This window comes from Manis javanica, chromosome 4, assembly GCF_040802235.1.
Source record: "Manis javanica isolate MJ-LG chromosome 4, MJ_LKY, whole genome shotgun sequence".
NCBI lineage: Eukaryota > Metazoa > Chordata > Mammalia > Pholidota > Manidae > Manis > Manis javanica.
The window spans coordinates 79833397-79847766 of NC_133159.1; the positions used below are offsets into that span (position 1 = coordinate 79833397).

The following is a 14370-nucleotide window of genomic DNA, read 5'->3' on the forward strand; positions in this document are numbered from 1 at the left end:
TTTGCTCAGCATCTGTTGTGTGCAAAGTGGGGAGCTAGTGGCTGTGAAGGATTTAAAGTTGCACAGCCCTCTGCCCTTTGGTTGCCTCAGAGAAGCACAGGACTCTCCTTGCTGAGGGAAAAAATGTCACCACCTCATGTTCATTTTCTCTCACGTCCTCTTCTCAGTAACAGTTACTGAGTCTCACCATCTCTCCCCACCCCCTACCCTGGAGCCTGGGGTATACATCCCCACAGTATAATGTGCACTGAGCAGCATTGCTCCAGAAAGCTTTGAGCTGGGAAGCCCATCTGTAGGTCATGGAATGGAGACTGCCTTGGCAAGGAGGTCTATTTGCTCTCTTCATCCCCAAGTATTTTGAAATGGTTTGTCTTAAAACTATTATTTTCTGATTCTTGGTGAGCTTTTATGTGAATAATTAGAACCCCTGTGTGCCCCTGCCTCTTACCATCACTGCAACAGAAACACACTTCATCAGTGTGAAAATGGCCTGGTGCTTTACAAATGAGGCCTTGACATCTTTAAACAGTTACAAAGACAAGCTGGCTCTCCCATCCGACCAAGGATCCACTCTCACCTGTGCTTGCCTCTTTGTTTCCTGTCCTAATTACACCGATGACATAGGATCCAAATAAGCTGGGCAAATGGACATGAAACCTAGATTCAGATAATGCCCAGCTAGCAATGGATAATGTTTACATGCACTGCTAACTGGGTGTTTTCTTTGAACCCCGTAAAGCAGACTTGACATGGAACAAGACTTGTGTAGTCCCTTCCACCCCAGCACTGCAGAATCTTGATGTGACAAGCACTCCTGTGGTAATAACTCTCACAGAAGCTCACACAATGACAGGAAGCCTCATAGACACAAAGAATGTCTAAATACCAGATGATGCACACCAGGGAGACTGGCGAATTCACATAGTTTGTGATCAGTACATTTATGTTTTATTTTCTCCTTAAAAATAATACACATATATACATGCAGAGAAAAGCAGATCCACTTGAAACTAGAGCAATATTGAAGTCCAAGCTACTAGTAGGATGCGCCTTCTACTGGTATAATTTCTACTTCTGTGGTCTGGATGAGAAAGGTGTTGTATATGTTTGGCTGGGTCAGTTTTGCCATCAGATGTTCCAGGTAAGCAGGTCAGTTTTGGTTTGCTTCTGAAAGAGTCCCCTTTGGAGTTTGTTATGCAGCACATGCATGTATTCTGCTGCCCAGGGATTACTTAGGCTGGCTGCTGATCAGATGACCATCTGGCGAGCCCTCCTGCACTTCCAGCAGCCCAGAGCTCCTTTCCAGCTGCAGTGAGGAGCACCAGGGCATATCAGACCTGCGGAAGGAGATCAGATGGACTCTTGTCATCTCGGCTTTCTGAAGAAATGATGCCACAGTTTTTAGATTTTAGAACTTTAACAGCCATCAACCACGGAAAGAAACTCAGCCAAGGGCACGGTGATTCTGCCAGATTACCACGGTTATGGGCTTTGTTGTGTTTCCTTGTCTGTGCAAAGGCTGGACCACATGATCCCTCAGGTCCCTCTGGCTCTATGGCACCGACATTGCAAAGGCTCACACCCTCTGTGTGCACATGCTGACATCTTAGAGGGAAGCTACACCTTTTGTGCTGTTTCCAAAGACTGTCATGGTATCTTTTGGTTTGCTTTCTAGCAAGAAATTTACCATGCTCTTCCTGCCTTAAAAGCCAAGAAGTCATGATATGGGTCATCCTCGAGATACAGAATTCCCTATGTCTACTTACTACAGAGATGGCTCCTGGGAAGCATGAAAATTTGACTGGGGGATAGATGGGGTGATACTGGAGCTGGCGTTGGGGACAGCAGCTCTAGACCAAAGCTCAGGCACTAAGTCTGGCTCCTGGAGAAGCAGACCTTTGCCAAGGTGACCTTTGTAACTGGAGAGACACGGTCCCTGTTAGAAGGTGCCGAATGAACTGAACCAATACCCAGCTATGGGGGTCAGGACAGGTCAGCAAGAAGGGGGTTGGATGTAGGCCTACCCAGTCTAGACAAAATGTGGTTTATCAATTATCTGGTTTTACAATCACACATCCTCTTAAGAAGATGACTCATCTAGTATTTAGGGCTAAGAGCATACTTTGAAGTGGGGCAAGGATCCCAATCAAGGCTGCAGATACTCTGAAACAAACTGATAAGGATATGTTGTTATCTGTGGAAACTCTGTGCCAGTGTGTAAGAATAAGAAGCAGAAGTTGATCTGAGTTGTTACTGATTCTAGAAAACACATGTGATGGTCATACAGTTATTAACCCATTGAGGATGTTTCTAAGTTGACTGAGCATCTATCACCTAATCATCTGTCAAAACCTTGACCCTCACTTGTTTTCTAAAACAGATTGTGAGACTCCACAAAGCCTCATCCCAAAGATATTTTCTAGGGCTGAGTCCTTTAAGAATTTAAAACATTCTTGATAAACAGACACACTGATCTCTAGATAATGAAATGTTGGTGTGGTCCTAATTCATAAGCTGGGGCTGTGAAGCCACCAGCTCGCTGACCCTTCTGACTTGCTGACCCTCTCACGTTTGTTCAGAGGCAAGTTGTGACTGTTTCCTAGAACTCATTACGAGAAACCACTGTTGTCTTGTTTTTAGGATACTTTAAAGAAATCATTTTAAAGTGGTATAATGTAAACAAGAACATATTTGTCATTTGTTTCATGACATTTATTTATATACAGTGCTATACAGAAGGATTTTTGCAAACCTTTATAACTATCATAAAGTTAAAATTATGTTTGAATCACAAATTTATTATAAAAGTATACCAATTTAATAAATATGATGCAGTAGGTTTTCTAATATTTGCATGCTAAAACATAATCAAAAGAATGGAAAAATTGTCACATCCAATAAAGGGGAGAAGTTTGGAATTAACTGCTGCAGATCACAGACTGTCAGCAACCCTTGCCTGACCCAGACAGGACCTGGTTTTAGCCCTTGAAGAGAGACTATGCCAGGTGGGGGTGGGGTGACCATTGGTAGTTCTAGGAAACACTTTTGTTGCCCAATTATGTATTCTAAGTTATGAAAGAGATTCATAACTGCAAGTCGCTTTCAAAGAAAAATTTTCTACAGGTGTAAATAGCAAATGCAAGATTTATAAATGAGAGAGTGGCTGGAAAATCTTAGCAGGACAGTCTTCCCTGGACAGGGACCTTTACTTCGGCATTTCTGGGCTCTCTGGAGGAATGGGGGCAGAGTCAATCTTGACAAGGAGCCATTAGGTCTTTACTGGTCAAGAGGAAGGGGAAAAATTCATCACACAAGCATGACTTTGGAAAGGAGTGTTCTAATCATTAGCAGTATTGGCTTTTTCTTGCAGTTAAGAAACTGGTAGGAGGAATGAGAATTTCAGCACATCCTTGCTTATTGGAAAATGCTTTGATTTTTTAAATTTACTTTCCAAATAAGTCTGGAGAGAATGGTGGGCTAATTCCTCCCTTTAAAATCCCAGGCTTAAGCCAAAGCACCTGCATTGGTGCTTCCTCCAGTACTTTCTTGAGCTTTCTCTCTCTCTTTCTGGGGAACTGGGATGGGGCAGCATGCTCCTTACACTGGGAACTGTGCCAGGGCAGGAAGCACCTGTCCTAAGAGTTTTCAGAGGCCAGGAGACATACCTACTATTGCTTCTTGCTCCATCATCTTCATATTTTTATAAAGAACAAAGAGCCCTCTTCCTAAATGAGACAATAATCCTTGCTCTAACCAAATATGTTCATTAATGAAATGGAGTGCTGGTTAATGCTCTTCCTTTGGAACTCATACATATGATCAGACAAACATGTTAAGTATCCCAACAACCCAAACTCTCTAATATTCTCTTTATTATTCTCTCCTGTCTTCTCGGCTTCTTATTTTCAAAATCCACACTTTTTCCACTGTAAGCAAAAACATGTGGGAAAGGTTTTTTTCAAAAATACTCTCCCATTCCATCCAGATGGTTTCCTGATTGTGAAAGGAACCTGTACAGCTGCTGACTGCAAAGTCCTTCAGCACAGGACCACTGGGGAGTGGCACAGATGTGGGGACATGGAAAGCCCAGTATGGGTGGGGCTCTCTGCAGGAGGCATATCTGGGCCTCGGGGGCTCTCAGGCCCAGGGAAACAGTTCCTGAGCTGTGGGTGTGCCTCAAGCAGTGGACTGTGACAGGGTGGCAGAGATACCTTGGCTTGTCAACTGACTCCAGCAGCTCGAGGGTGTAAAGGGAGGTCGTGGGTTTCAGTCTGCTGTTTAGCAAAGTTCACAAATACCTGGAGGCAAGAAAAGAGCAAGAGTAGGTAGATGTTTCTAGAAAAATGGCACACACACCCCACGCCCCACTACCCACTTTGCTTCCTTATTTCCACAGTTAAGGTACGACCCTGCTGGAGCAGCTGTATCCTGCAGGAAGGGAGGCTGGCCCACCCAAGGAAGCCCTGCTGCCAGCGCCCTGGACAGGGCTGTTTCTCAGAATTTCACACTAAGCCAAGGAGTTTCCGTGGGAGGACTCAAAGGAATTGCAGCCCCAGAGCTTGACGTAAACAGGCAAGGCAGCTTCTCAGCGAGCAGAGGCCTCCTAAACCCCTAAAGGAGAAACTAAAAACAAACAAAGAGGACTCCGGTCTCTTCTTTTTTCTGTTCTTTATTCAATGTGCAGTGTGGCCAGGACCGCAGCTCCTGCCTCATCTGCTTGTGGCTGATGGGAGGTGCTGGGGAGCAAGCTCCTCAAAGTGTAAACGGAGACTTGCCTTGCCTATTTCCACTGCCTCCTTGAATAGTCTTTAATGATGTTTATTTAAAACAAATAGCAACAATAAAAAATCCCCAGAAACAACTCAAATATCAAACAAATGAATGGATAAACAAAGCATGGTGTATACACCCCACCACACACATATACACTAAATGGAATATTACTCAGCCTTTAAAAGGAGATTCTGACACATGCTACAACCTGGATAAATCTTGAGGACATTACAACCAGTGAAATAAGCCAGTCACAAAAGAACAAATACTGTATGAATGTACTGATATGAGGTGTGTGGAATAGTCAACAAAAAGAAGAACAGTGGTTACCAGTGGCTGAGGGGAGTGGTTAATGGGAAGTTATTCTTCAATTATGTAATTTTTACCATAATAAAAAAAGTGATCACAGTAAAAAATGGGACACATAACATACACATTTAACAGAACTCACCGAATGAGACACTTGAAGTGGATGCATTTGATTGTAAGTAAATTAAGCATCAGGAAAGTTGATTTGAAAAGAAAATAATCTACCACCACAAATCAGGAAGGATGAAATAAAGCCATAGTGTGGTGAGGAAAGCTGATGTATAGTCAATGAAGTTTTCTGATGGCTAAATTACTGCTAGAAAACAATTTCTGATATACCATATTTTTTCCTAATGGGCAGAGGAACTAGAATAAAAAATCAGGCATGTTGTGCTCCCTCTCTGTGGACTCCAGCCCAGGTTGGGAATTCCAGCCTAGGCTTTGCATAGCCCTGCTCTGCGGCTCGACACCCCTCGGGCAACTCGCCTGGTCCAGCGTGGTCTGTGTGACCGAGTACTCCTCGATGAGCAGGCTGTCCTTGTGGGAGATGAGCAGCTGGAAGATCCTGGCCAGGGAGGAGGAGGAGACCTGAAACTGGAGCATGTTGTAGTGTCTCTCCCTCTGCACACTGCCTGGGAAATTCCCCTGGAAGAACTGCTCCACGGGATTCAGGTCAGGAAGCAAGTCATCCTTTGGGGATTTGATTTTCATCGTGACAATGTAGCCATCTCCAAACCTAGGGGATGCACACCAAGGCAAGGCATAGGCCTGTCAGTAGTTGGGTCTACAGCAAACACCAAATAAGGAATTGCCTCATCAAAAATATTGGAGAGAAAGGCCCGTGCTATATATATATGATATATATTAGGAAAATAAAACCAACCATAGTTCGGGGGAAATAGTTTTATACTAGTGTCTAGAAGAGGCCTGAATGCCTGTGTGGTGAAGTGGGTCACCAGACCTGACCTTAGCTTCCTATATCCAATCCCTGGAGACATGGATGCTCCCCACTCCTTTGCTTCTCACAAACCTGCTGGTCAAAGGTACTTACAGCCCCGTGCGGAGATCACAGGCCGCCCATGAAGGCCTGTGGGGCTGGTGCTTCCTCAGGGGGAAAAAGGGGTTCTTCAAGAGACTGGACAGGTGGGAGTAAAGACCTGGGAAGGCGGCACTTCCCTGTAGGCCTACCAGCCAGTCTCCACATATGCCCTGATCAGGAGCCCCATCCAGACTCAGCAAGCCTTCAGCCTCAGGCATTTAGCCCACTAGATAGGAATTCTTTTAGCACAGTGGTTTTCTCCATCTTGCTGCAGAACAAGGCCCAGACGCTACCTGCCTGTGCCGGTGGGATAAGGGGCAGCAGGACCCTCCAAAGCGTCAGTAGAGAGTGCAGGACCTGGTCGACCCCCTTGGAAGTTAACAAAGGCGACCCCCCACAGTATCCTTACTTGTACTTGAGGTGCTGAATGGTGCCCAGACATTGAAAGGCACCCTTCACCATGATGGCCAGCCGAGTGCACAGGGCCTCACATTCTTCCATGCTATGAGGTGGGAGACAAGGTGAGGGTGGGCGGACTCCTGCCTGCCCACCTGCTCCACCCCACCCCGGCCCCTGGGAATCTCATGCCTGTGGGATGTGAGGACCACAGCTCTCCCTTCTCTGATGATGCTCACGATGGTGTTCCACAACATGCGCCGCGCCTGGGGGTCCATGCCTGTGGTGGGCTCATCCTGTGGGGAGGCAGAGAGGGCAGGGGGCTGCACTTGGAGGCAGCCTCTCCTGGCTACTGTGCTCTCCTTGGCTGACTCCCTCCCAGCATCTCTGCTCTCTGGCAGATGATGCATAAAGTCACTCCCCAGTGGGCGAGACCCAGGGAACCCAGGTGCAGGGATGGAAGGCAAGATATGAATCAGGACAGTAAAGAAACGCCATTCACACCTCTAGACCCATTTCAGCCCATGAATGGGTTAAGGCTGATTAAGGCAATGTTAGAATTACCTTAAAACAAAACAAAACCCTACACATATGTTTGTAAGGAGGCTGGGAGATAGCCCAGGTGACTTTTCTGGATGCTTCCAAGTTCTACAACCCATGCCCTTATAAACCCCAGACCTGCATGAGTTTAGTTCTGGCAAGAATCGCATGAACCTTTGATCCAGGCCAGTGCTCCTGTCCACTTTGATCCCAAACAGAGCTCCTCAGGCAGTAGTAATTTCTGACCAGACACTAACATTCCAGAGAGGGCCTGAACTTCCCTGCTGGGAGCCTGTGGCCCCACAAGAGACTTCCCAGAAACTCGGAGTGAGAATGTGCTGCAACTCCAGTTTTCCCCGAGAGCTATGATCCAAACACTGGGCTGATTTGCTCAAAATGAGCCGTATAGGGATCCTGACAAACACAGACATTGGCATTTTCTAAACCCACTGACCCAACTGCAGAGATGCAGTACTTGGTTAAAGTTCTTGAGCCCATTTGTGTCCTGCAGCTCCCGGTGGCCCTCACCAGCCCATCTGCCCCCAGCAGCTCCCTGTGGCCCTCACCAGCCCATCTGTGTGCCCTGCAGCTCCCCGTGCCCCTCACCAGCCCATCTGTCTGCCCCCAGCAGCTCCCCAGGGTCCTCACCAGCCCATCTGCCCCCAGCAGCTCCCCGCGGCCCTCACCAGCCCATCTGCCCCCAGAAGCTCCCCACGGCCCTCACCAGCCCATCTGCCCCCAGCAGCTCCCCGCGGCCCTCACCAGCCCATCTGCCCCCAGCAGTTCCCCGCGGCCCTCACCAGCCCATCTGTGTGCCACCAGCAGCTCCCCAGGGTCCTCACCAGCCCATCTGCCCCCAGAAGCTCCCCGTGGCCCTCACCAGCAGCACCAGTGGTGGGCAGCCTATAAGCGCAATGGCTGTGGAGAGTTTCCGCTTGTTGCCTCCACTGTAGGTGCCAGCCAGGCAGTCTGCATAAAGAGACAGGCCCAGGCTCTGAATACTCCAGTTTGCCACCTAGGGAAGAGAAGAGATCTCATTTGGGAAAGACAAAAAAAGCAAACACCCCCAACCTCCACCAGTCAAAGTCTGGGCCCCAGGATCTCACACCTCCAGGATGACAGACCCAGTTAGGCAGCAGCAGGGCCATCTGCTGGCTCATGGTGTGGCTTAGTGCCTTCATACTCCAGATGTCTCCTTTCCACTCTGTGCCTTAGATCCTGGTGTGGCTTGGTTAGCTCAGCACTGTTGGGTGCAAACCCTTAGAAATGGCCTTGAGCCTTACAAAGAGCAAAACAGGGCTTGTCACCTCAGTTCCTGGACTATGGCTGGGACTGGAAAAGGAAGAGTCCAAGGGTCTGTTTGAGAAGATGGTGAATTCAAGACTTGTGGAGTCCACCCCTCAACATGGTCACACTTGAAGTGTATCTAATATATATTCATTGAGCAACAACCATGAGCCAGGCATAGTTGGAGAATAATGGTGAATATAGCCACTGCTGCTGTATTCACCGATGGGGTGGGGTGACAATCAATAAACAGAATAACAACAGATTACAACAGTGTTTTGAGGAGACTCAGTAGGAAACTAGGACAGAGAATGCCCTGTGCATGTGCACAGGAAGAATATTAAGGAAGTCTTTGGAGACAAGGCCAGCATACTTCTGCCTCCTGCATTTGCACCTCGGCCTGAAAGTTCTTCCCCTAAATATCCACATGGCTCACTGTCAACTGCCTTAGGTCTTCATGCAGAAGTCACTGTCTCTGTGAGGCTTTCCCTGGGTCACCCTGCTAAATGTGCAAACCCCACCCTAACCATTCTTCCCTGCCTTATTTTTCCCCTTACGATTTTTCCCTCACAAATGTGCTATGTGCTGTATATTTTACTTATTTATCTATTTATTGTCTGTCCCTTCCACTAGAACGTAAGCTACATTTTAAACTTTACTTGGAATAGTTTCCAACTTACAGAAATATGTAAGAATAGTGTAAAGAATATTCATAAACCCTTTAGTCTCTTTTTCTCTCTCCTTCTCCCTCTCTCTCTCTCTCTCACACACACGCACACACATTTTTTCGGACCCATTTAAGATAAATAATGCACCATGAGCCTTCTCTCCTAATTACTTCAGTGTCTTCTATTTCCTAAGAACAGGGATATTCTCTTACATAATCACAGTAAAGTTGTCAATGTCAGCAAATTTAACATTGTTATAAAGTTGTCAATGTCAGCAAATTTAACATTGTTATGATACTTTTACCTCATCTACTTTTAATAGTTTTGTTTTGTCATTTGGCCCAAAAATGTCCTTTAAAGCATTATTATCTCTCTGGTGCAGAATGCAGTCTATTATTCAGTCACTGTGTCTACTTAGCCTCCTGTAATCAGGAACATTTCCAGAGCCTTTCTTTGTCTTTTATGACTTCAACACTTTTGAAGATGACACTGTGTTTTTTTTTAATAGAATATTCCTTTACAGTTGTCTGATGTTTCCTCATTATAAGATTCAGGTTATGCATCCCCAGTCAAAATACTACATCACTGAAGTTGTATCCTCAGATATCACATCTAAGTGATATGAACCATCCCTTTTCTCCTATTTATTTATCCATTTAACAATATGGAGTTACAAATTCCTTCTTTTCCCCCCCCCAGTGTTTTACGACTTATCATGGTATTTAATTATCTCAGTGCTCAGATTGTCCCATACTTATTATCCATTGGGAACACCTTCAAGATGACTCCTCTGTACTTGTCACATAACTCCTTATTTTTAAAACACTCTTCTTTACTTTCTGGTATAATAAGATGTCCCAGGGTTATTTTATAACTATGTTGTCCCAGTGCTGGAATTCATCATTTTCCTGAGGAGTCCTTTGAGGGGGGAATGGTATTAGAAACCAAAATCTGGATGCTAAGTGTGCTCATTGCTATTGGGGTATTTTTGCTTCTTGGCCCTTTCAGTGGACAGATATGCATATACACAAACATACATATATACACACATACACATGCATATGTGTAATATATATGCATATGTGTAATATACATATATACATATATGAATGCATGCACAAACATGCATATAAACTTCATGAGTTCACAGTGATATCTCCAATTCCAATCCATCCCCAGAGGGTTCTTTCTTGCTTTCCCCATTTCCAATATTTGTATGTCCCTTCTTCCACAGTGAGAACTCTGCCTTCAAAGATTAATACATTTATTCCTTTACTTAATCCTACAACACATCTAAAATTGTTTCAGAATTGCTTTTCACATGCCACTATAAAAAACAAACTGACTAAAAATAGCTCAGAATTTGTTTGTAGTTTTTTCTTTCTGCTCTACTTGCCCAAGATTAAGGCTATATAGTCAAATACTATGTCATAAGTTATTTATTTGTATTAATATTTTCTTCTGTATGATTATAGTATTTATTTGAAATAAATTGGATTAATTTGTTTTATTTTGCTTTCAGTGTTAGGATTTTCTTTTTGCTTTCATTTTTATCCCTTTTCCATTCTTACTGATTTAGTTTCTTTTAATATGTAGAACATTAACAGGCTTCCAGAAGTCAAAACTATAAAAAAAGGTATCCTCAAGGAAATATTTCCTCCTCATTCCTTTTCACCCCATTTCTCTCTTGTCAATCACCAAATTCATTGTTTTCAGGTTTACTCTTCCTGTGTTCTATTTATAAAGTTAAACAGACATAGGTAGGTTTTCTTACTTTCCCTACTTTCTTTCATTAAAAAGTAGCATTCCATCTGTACTCTCTTGTACTTTTCTTTTTTCACTTAATAATATCTCTTGGAAATAACTTCCTATCAGTTTGCAGAGATTTTCCTTGTTCTTTCTCTTCTGTCCTTTACTTTTTTTCCTAGTTGCAAAAGACCTTACTGTGTGTATATCCCATAAATTATCCATCCAAACTCCTATACCTGAACAACTGAGTAATTTCCAATGTTTTGTGCCCACAAATGCAATGAACCATCTTGCACACGTGCATCTGTATTGATGGGGAGGTGTGTACCTTCAGGGTAAATTCTCAGAAGTGGGACTGCTGAATTGAAAGGTAAATGCATATATTGTTTTGTTATGTATAAAGGTAGGGATTTTTTTGTTTTGTTCATTGCTATGCCCCCATCTTCTAGAACAGTACTTGGCACATAGTAGGCCCTTAGTAAGCATTTGTTGAATGAATGAATGAATAGATAGTGTGCTCCAGCTTTTCCATGTCTACATAAATACACTTCCATGAGACAAGCTATGGTCCTGAGTGGCCACAAGAAATCAGTTTTTACCCTCTCGATTTCTTCTCCTGGTACACCTCGAAGCCGGGCATAAAGATAAAGATTCTCTCGACCCGTGAGCAGGTCATCAACTGCATCAGACTGAGGACAGTAGCCCATACTTTGATGGACGTCAGAAATATTGGTTAAAATGCTGCAAGAAAAGAAAGCAATTAGGAAGTACCTTCATAGAGGGGGTGACCAGAGAGCTTCTGGTCCTGGGATAAGCAAACTGCCTCCTCTCCTTCTTTGCTTTGGAAATGAGCATAACATTTAGGAATCAGAGGAGGGACCCTTTGGTTAGAAATTGATGAATTTCAGGAGTTCTGAACTTTGAATTCAGTCAGATACTCCTAAGTTTCTGTGTCTATAAATTGAATACCTGTAACTGAAGTTAGCTTTGGTTTTGAAGTGGATCACATCACATGTGAGTTTAAACACAAAGGGAAGATCAGATTTAAGAAATGAGAAGTGTTTTTTGCTCCCTTCCAGACATTTGGGAAGTAGCTAGAGAAGATGCATGCTTCCCTATGGCAGTCAACTTCTCCATCTGTAATTACTGGGAGAGATACAATCAATGAAAGAGGAATCATTCTGATCACCACCCAGAGCAAGGTGGCAGAGAGCAGAAATGAAGTGAATTCTGAGTTCTATCAACTACCTTTGACTAACATTCTCACCCACTAGAAAACATATTGTCTTGGTGAAAAAATAAACTGTCCATAGATTGGCCTAATCTCTTTCCCCTTCCATCATAGCTTTATTCCCCCTATGAATAAAGGAAGGAAGCAATAGGATGGGACACAGAGAGGCCCCCACTATAACAAAAAGACTTCAGGTATGGCTGGGCCAATTAAAACCACCCAGGGAAGCAAGGAGGGTGCCTCACCAAACTCACAGGAGCTGCTCCGTCGGAGAATCTCAATCCTGCATCTGAAACCTGTAGTCTCCTTCTAGTTTTCATCTCTGTTTCGTTCTCTGGGTGTCAGACTATGTCTTACTTGGAGTATAACTTGATGTCTCATGGTAAATCCTATTATGTCCTCCTACCCTCTTCCCCTTGCCCCATCAAGACTTGTTTTGTTACCATTGTGGAGTCATTTGCTTGGCTACAGGCTAAGTTGGATCTGCAGTTGAGATAGACTCGGCCATGACCTTGCTCACCCCTGCCAGTTGCTTTGCGCTAGACCCAACAGGGATGGCTGGGGAAGGCTGGGGAAACAAATTCATCCTGTTTGAGCCAGGACTGAAGCATGTCAGGGCTCCCCCTGTCCAGTGGGCATGGAGCCTTGTTGACGATGGTTCTTAGGTGAGGGAAGGAGGACCTAGTTATGCAGGTACTGGGCAGACGTCTGCAGTGCCTGACTGCACCTGTAAACCAGGGCGGAGGGCTCCTCTGGGCACATCTAATATGTGTGAGCTCTGCTGTTCAAGGAGCAGTCTGGGAGGAGATAAACAAGTGCAAGCTCATGATCTTCACCCTGTCCCATAGAGGACCAGTCTGTTTACTCACACCTTATTAAGAGAGCAGCAGGCACTCTCTGGAATCCAAGGGCACATGCCAATTTTCCATTTATAAAGGCTTCTTGGCCCAGCAAACCCAAGCATCAGCACAGAAACAGCCAATGTGGATTGGGGACCCCAAGAGCCCTTGAACCAGCCCCCACCTAGAAACTCAACCCAGAGAAAGGATACTTCATCACAGGGGTTCTTAACTGGGGAACCAGGGACCCTGCAGGGTCATAAATGTCTTCAGGGCTCAGTAAATTACCTGAAACTCTGCAAAAAATGTGTGGAGGGAGGTAATGGGAGACAGTGGTATGTTTTTATAGGGAGAAGGTACAAGTATCCTTTAGATTCTCAAAGGAGTCCATGACCCCCAAAAAATGAGAACCATTTAGTGCTTCCCACAGCTTTCTGAGAATCCATGCTAACAGAGGACTCTCTTAACAATCACAGTTCCATTTTCCAAAGGGTTTTTATCTTGCAGTTTTAGGACTATGCTCGCTGGGAGGTCCACTCCTCTGTACAGGTCTTTCATGTCTCGAGTCACCCTTAGATATAGGATCTGATGCTCACTCTCCCTATGTCGGGATGGGGACTTGGCTCAGGATCCATCCATGAGAGACACCCTGAGACAAGATGAGCAGGACACTTACCTCTTGCCTCCTACAGTGGCATCACCTGAGGTCACCGTGGTGTCCCCAGTGAGCATCCTGAATGTGGTTGTTTTGCCAGCTCCATTCACTCCCAGGAGGCCAAAGCACTGAGGGAGAACACACAGAATTGCCCTCACCCTAGAGCCCAGGACGGTCTGGGATGTCAGGCCCTTGGCCAAGTGTGTGAGTAAGGGAAAGGCATTTAAGACCTGTGCTGCCATTATGGAAGCCACCGCCCACATGGGGCATGGAGTAGTAGAATGTGCCACTCCAAAATAAGCCACTTTGGCATAAGGATGATTTTGAGCTGAAAGCAGTTAAGAAGATGCAGATGTAAGAAAAGCTCTCTGCTCTCCCCTATTTGCCTAAAAAAGGACATGAATTTAAAAGGTGTCCCCCCTCCCCTCTCTATCAGGAAGGACAAAAGTTAATCACCAGAGATAACTTTAGGCCCTTAGCAGCTTGAAGACAGCCCCAGAGGAATCTACACAACCACCTTTACTAATTAGCCCATATCTACCATTAGTGTCCCACGTATTTGCCTTTCTACAATTTGAGCCTCAGAGACTCCAGATCCTTTCCCTTTATCTTGTCACTTCTATAAAAATGTTCCTTTGCTAAAATGCTATATAAGCCCAAACCCTAACCACCCGTTTGAGTCATTCATCTCCAATTGCTCCCCTGTGCATGTGCGGTGCACATGCTAACAAGCTTATATTTGTTTTTCTCTTCTCAATCTGTCTTTTGTCAGTCCAGTCTTCAGTGCCCCAGCCAGAGAACATAGGCAGGTAGTGAGAAAGAGAATTTCCCTCCCCAACAGTGGCTACTGAGCATTTCAGACACATCTAGTCTGAACCGACATG

The 14370-nt window shown here is 44.9% G+C and overlaps 1 protein-coding gene across 3 annotated transcripts in view; it reads right to left on the reverse strand.

Annotated features, from left to right (window-relative positions):
• Positions 1–922: 922 nt before the first annotated feature.
• ABCA4 (ATP binding cassette subfamily A member 4) overlaps positions 923–14370 on the reverse strand; it is a 130006-nt gene continuing 116558 nt past the window's right edge. For all 3 annotated transcript variants that reach the window (XM_017660129.3, XM_036998093.2, XM_036998092.2), the window contains 8 exons: positions 13508–13614; positions 11361–11502; positions 7938–8072; positions 6710–6813; positions 6531–6623; positions 5569–5818; positions 4212–4298; positions 923–1337 (listed from right to left, as the gene is read on the reverse strand). In XM_017660129.3, coding sequence (XP_017515618.3) covers positions 4221–4298; positions 5569–5818; positions 6531–6623; positions 6710–6813; positions 7938–8072; positions 11361–11502; positions 13508–13614 — 909 coding nt within the window. In that variant the 3' untranslated portion in view covers positions 923–1337; positions 4212–4220. The remainder of the gene's footprint in view (positions 1338–4211; positions 4299–5568; positions 5819–6530; positions 6624–6709; positions 6814–7937; positions 8073–11360; positions 11503–13507; positions 13615–14370) is intronic.